Source organism: Colobus angolensis, unplaced genomic scaffold (assembly GCF_000951035.1).
Source record: "Colobus angolensis palliatus isolate OR3802 unplaced genomic scaffold, Cang.pa_1.0 Scaffold50, whole genome shotgun sequence".
NCBI classification, from domain to species: Eukaryota; Metazoa; Chordata; class Mammalia; order Primates; family Cercopithecidae; genus Colobus; species Colobus angolensis.
The window spans coordinates 3,163,195-3,168,939 of NW_012118488.1; the positions used below are offsets into that span (position 1 = coordinate 3,163,195).

The following is a 5,745-nucleotide window of genomic DNA, read 5'->3' on the forward strand; positions in this document are numbered from 1 at the left end:
CCTGCCTTGGCCTCCCAAAGTGCTGGGATTACAAGCATGAGCCACCATGCCCAGCCTATTATTTTTTTAGAGATGGGGTCTCAGTTGCCCAGGCAGTAATGCAGTAGTGCGATCATAGCTCACTACAGCCTTGAACTCGTGGGCTCAAGGGATTCTCCTGCCTTAGTCTCCTGAGTAGCTAGAACTACAGGCACATGCCACTGTGCTTGGCTATTTTTCAATTTTTTGTACAGACAGGGTCTCGCTTTGTTGCCCAGGCCAGTCCTGAACTCCTGGTTTCAAGTGATCCTCCTGCCTTCGTCTCCCAAAGTGCTCAGATTACAGGCATAAGCCACTAAGCCTGGCCAGGTTATATTTGAATTGCATTGTCAGAATGTATGATCTGAACTATTTCTACTTTATTACAGTTTTCTTTGTGTCCTAATATGTGGCCAATTTTTATAAATGTTCAAGAGCTCTTTAAGAGAATACAAATTACATCATTTTGTTGTTCTGCTGCTTTAAAATATTTTTGAGACTTGATCAAGTTAGACATGTCAGCATCTCTAACTATCTTTGTATTTCTAATCCTTCTTTCATACCCTACCGTTTTTTCTTTGTATACTTTAATGCTATTATTAGTGGATAAAGTTCATGGCTATCTGTTTTGGTATCATGCATTTGATCACTATAAGTGGTCTTTTTGTCCTATTTAATAATCTTTTTTATTGCCTTGAATTTAGCTATGCTGACATTAACATTACTAACCTTTTTTTTTTTTTTTTAAGAAGGAGTCTCGCTCTGTCACCAGGCTGGATTGCAGTGGCGCGATCTTGGCTCACTGCAACCTCTGCCTCCTGGGTTCAAGCCATTCTCCTGTCTCAGCCTCCCAAGTAACTGGCACTACAGGCATGCGCCACCATGCCCAGCTAATTTTTGTACTTTTAGTAGAGACGAGGTTTCACCATGTTGGCCAGGATGGTCTCGATTTCTTGACCTCATGATCTGCCCGCCTCGGCCTCCCAAAGTGCTGGGATTACAGGTGTGAGCACCGCGCCCAGCCTCTAACCTTTTTTTTTTTTCCTGGATTTTTTTTTTGCCATCCTTTTATTTGTAATTAATTTCTAAGTCCCTTTGTTGCAACTTGATTCTTTCCTCCTCTGTTTATCAGAAATTGATTTTAGTGATTAATATAAGCTATATGCTTAGCTTACATTTTTCCTGAAGTTATCGGTCTCATATACATTACATAATCAATAAAAAAGATTTTAACATAATCTGTTCTTTTGTGTCCCAACAGCTCGAGATTTCTGTGGCTCCTCAAGATATTAGTCATAATCTTGGGACTTGGCGTTGCTGGTTTTATGTTCGGAAGCATGTTCCTTCAAGCAGCATTCAGCAGCCTCAAGCCAAATCCTGCCCCGGATGTCCAGAAGCTGAAGCTTCTGCCTGAGGAACATCTCAGGAACCTCTTTTCCTACGATGGAATCTGGTGAGAGACTGAGTGTTCTTTCTTTCACCTTAGTGCACACATCTTCCTTGCTCCTCCTCTGGAGTACTGGCCCCATTGTACAGATGGTTCTCTTGCTTTTCTAAACCTGTGCTGAATGCACAAGTTACTGCAAGCCAGGATAGGGCTTGGTCTGTAGGATCCAATCTGTGTCCTCTATAGCACCCAGTAAAATCCCTGAAAACTTTGGAGAGCATGTAGTTTTTGATCAAAACCGCAGAAAAGATGCTGCTTCTCTGTCCCTCTGCCCTCCTTTCATGGTGGGGTGAGATACAACTGACAGTCATGTGGCTCTCAGATTTAAAGAAGTTAGGTGCAGGGGATAATTCATGAGGAAAAGTCTTCAGCCTTTCTCTGTCCCTACTTCCTTCCCTTTGTCCCTTTGTCTCTGTGAGGGGCCAGTGCAGGGGATTCCAGGGTCTCATCATCTCAGAACAGTTGGGTGTAGGAAAGAAGATTTTCAGAGTAAACTACACATTGGATTAGGACTCTGGTTTCCTCTCACCCACCAGCCTACCCACCCAATCCGTATTTACAATCCTCTTGCTTGTTTCAGGCTGTTCCCGAAAAATCAGTGCAAATGTGAAGCCAACAAAAGGCAGGGAAGTTACAACTTTCAGGATGCCTATGGCCAGAGCGACCTCCCAGCGGTGAAATTGAGGAGACAGGCTGAGTTTGAACACTTTCAGAGGAGGTAATGCAGGCCATGAAGGCTCTTGGGTTCTGAGATGGAACAAAAGCTCTCCCTATGTCCTCAGGGTGTGAGTCTTAAGAGAAAAAGCAGGAAGGAATTATCTCTCTTGCAAGGGTCCCTGGTAGGAACTATTAGGAATGAAACAAAAAGAAGGAATTGAGGATTTCATCCTTAAATGAAGATTTACAAAACTTTGTATGTATAAAACATTTCATAACAACAACAACAAAAAGCTGGGGTTGGTGACACATGTCTGTAATGCTAGCACTTTGGGAGGCCAAGATGGGAGGATAGCTTGAGCCCAGGAGTTTGGGCAATATAGTGAGACCCCACCTCTACAAAAAAAAATTTAAAATTAGCCAGGCATGATGGTACATGCCTGTAGTCCCAGCTACTCAGGAGGCTGAAGTGAGAGGATCACTTGAGCCCAGGAAGTTGAAGCTGCGATGAGCCGTGATCACACCACTTCACTCCAGCTTGGGCAACATATTGAAGCTCTGTCTCCAACAAAAGCAAAAACAAAAACAAAAAACAAAAGGAATGGAGATAGTTTGAAATATCTGGTGGTACAGCCTCCATGGACCCAGGCCATCATAGCAGGTGATTTTGTAGTCATCACCAAGTTGCCCTATTTTATTCACTTATATGTTGAGAGCATACTATCCCTGTGCTATATGCAAGGAGTGTATCATTTTGTTTTAGATTACAAGGAGTGTCAACACTCAGGTGTATCAACCAGGATTGTTGGTTGAAAAGGGCAGAACTTGGCTGGGCACGGTGGCTCATGCCTGTAATTCCAGCACTTTGGGAGGCTGAGCCAGGCAGATCAACTGAGGTCAGGAGTTCCAGACCAGCCTGGCCAACATGGTGAAACCCCATGTATTAGTCAGGGTTCTCTTAGAGGACCAGAACCAATGAGAGAAAGAGAGAGAGAGAGATTATTAAATGTTAACTTACATGATCACAAGGTCCCACAATAGGCTATCTGCAAGCTGAGGAGCCAAGAGAGCCAGTCCAAGTTCCAAAACTAAAGAACTTGGAGTCCAATGTTCAAGGGCAGGAAGCATCCAGCACAGGAGAAAGATATAGGCTGGGAGGCTAGGCTTGTCTCGTTGCTTCACGTTTTTCTGTCTGCTTTATATTTAATGGAAGCTGATTAGATGATGCCCACCCAATTAAGGGTGGGTCTGCCTTCCCCAGCCCACTGACTCAAATATCAATCTCCTTTGGCAACACCCTCACAGACACACCCTGGATCAATATTGCATCCGTCAATCCAATCAAGTTGACATTTAGTGTTAACCACCACAAGTCCACCCCTTGTCAACTTGAACCCATACACATCTCCTGAGATCATACATAATCTTCAAATAAAGACAATAATAAGGTCGTAATTATGCCTAATATAATACAACTATCTTTCATACAACCAGAAACGCACCAATCCCCAACCCAAATACTATTACATAAAGTTAACAATACTTAGATGCTGATATGAAGTCAATAAATCTTATGTCACATGACAAAGGAAAAGGAAATAAAATGAAGATATTTTCTTAGTACAAGTGTGTATATGCATAAACATGTTTTTAACAAAAGAAGGAGGAAATACTCATGACAATTACAGTCCTCATTTCTGCAGCTGGTCACATGGTCATAGCTGGTATTGATGATTATCTTCTTTTACTATCCATTCTGTATTCCCTTTGCCTTCAGCAAGCACCTCAGCAGGTAATGGTTTTTTGTTTTTTTCTTTCCTGGTGGAGTGACCCAAACCTTCATTCCTGAAGGGTCTGGGTCATTTGTAGTCCTGCCTGGATTGGGCTATTGTAGTTTCCCATGACCTTAATCACAGGGCATGGTAATACTAAGAGACACCCTAATGGATCTCCTGTATTCCCTGCGCACTCTTCCTTACATCCACTGTGGAGCAGTAGGCTGATTTCATCTTGATAGCCTGGCTCAGTCACCCCAGGTAACACAGTAACTTCCTTCTTAGCCTGTTGACTTAAAGGTAGGAGGAGCCCAAAGTGTCCAGGTGGCAATCTTAACTTCCACTTTAATGGAACCACTGTTGTGTATCCTGGTGGCAGCAGTCCTCCCTCCGGAACTAAGACCTCTAAGCCAGCAGAACATAATGGCGCAGGAACAGGAAGCAAAAATTTTGCTAGTGGATCACTAGGGGTGATGGTGACCCTTTGATTCCTGGACCTGTGAATCCTGGCCGTGGGAGAAGCAGTACCACATATTGGACGCTGATTCAGAGCATACATGGCCTTCTGGAGAACTTTGCCCCAGCCCTGCAAAGCATTGTCACTTAGTTGGCACTATAATTGTGACTCCAAAAGGCCATTCCACTGTTCTATCAATCCAGCTGCTTCAGGATGATGGGGAACATGGTAAGACCAGTGAATTCCATGAGCATGAACCCCGTTGCCTCACTTCTTCTTTTCTTTTCTTTCTTTCTTTCTTTTTTTTTTTTAAGATGGAGTTTTGTTCTTGTTGCCCAGGCTGGAGTGCAATGGCATGATCTCAGCTCACTGCAACCTCCACCTCCCAGACTCAAGCAATTCTCCTACCTCAGCCACCCGAGTAGTTGGGATTACAGGTGCACACCACCACGCCCAGCTAATTTTTGTATTTTTTATAGAGATGGGGTTTCTCCATGTTGCCCAGGCTGGTTTTGAACTCCTAGCCTCAAGTGATCCCCCTATCTTGGCCTCCCAAAGTGCTAGGATTACAGGTGTGAGCCACCATGCCTGGCCCAACACTGTCTTTTCTTAATTTCCACTGCTGACTGCTCTGTAGGGATTCCCAAATTCTAGCTAAGCCATGTGTCGAAACATTCCTGTCTGATTGAGGGCTCATTAAGGTGAGACTGTAGTTTTCCAATCAGTCCAAGGGCTCTATGAGAGCTAAACAGTCCTCCATCAGACTGGAAGGTTCATGCTTACAAGGGCTATGTCTCCTCACTTAGACTGGTACTTCCAAGGCTGGACTCTCTCTCCTTTAGATTAGGGATTCCCTGAAGATTGGCACTGCTCTTGCAGGATGTCTTCAGCTAATGAAATTACATATGATAAATAACCCAGAATCATTTGCTCCCTGGTCAATGTCACATAAGCGATATAAATCTCTGGAGTATATACAGGAGATGTTTCACAATTTACATGCTTCTTTACATGTTGGGTGAGGTAATCTGGCAAAATTGTATTTGGAGACCACATCTTATCCTCCAGAGAATGCATGACTGATGTGGAAGGAATGACCCAGGGATCCATATAGGATGACTAATTAAGAGGATGTCTGTGCCTCTTGTCTATATCCTTGAAATTATGAGTAGAGCTTGATACTAGATGAGCTCTCTGACTCAGTTGAGGCTGATTGGTCAATCTGATCCTGTGTGTTAGTGCTATATTATACTTCCATTAAAAAGCAGCATGTGTAATGCTCCTCTAAGAAGAAGTTCATTTTTTTCTTCTTTTCTTGTTCTCTTTCCCTTCCTCCCTTCCTCCCTCCCTCCCTCCCTCTCTCTCTCTTTCTCTTCCTTCCTTCCTTCCTT

General features: G+C 43.5%; 1 protein-coding gene across 1 annotated transcript in view; it reads left to right on the top strand.

Annotated features, from left to right (window-relative positions):
* Positions 1–5,745, top strand: part of B4GALNT2 (beta-1,4-N-acetyl-galactosaminyl transferase 2) — a 35,464-nt gene that overhangs the window by 5,928 nt on the left and 23,791 nt on the right. Inside the window, exons 2-3 of the mRNA XM_011959897.1 lie at positions 1,280–1,471; positions 2,046–2,183. Coding sequence (XP_011815287.1) covers positions 1,344–1,471; positions 2,046–2,183 — 266 coding nt within the window. The 5' untranslated portion in view covers positions 1,280–1,343. The remainder of the gene's footprint in view (positions 1–1,279; positions 1,472–2,045; positions 2,184–5,745) is intronic.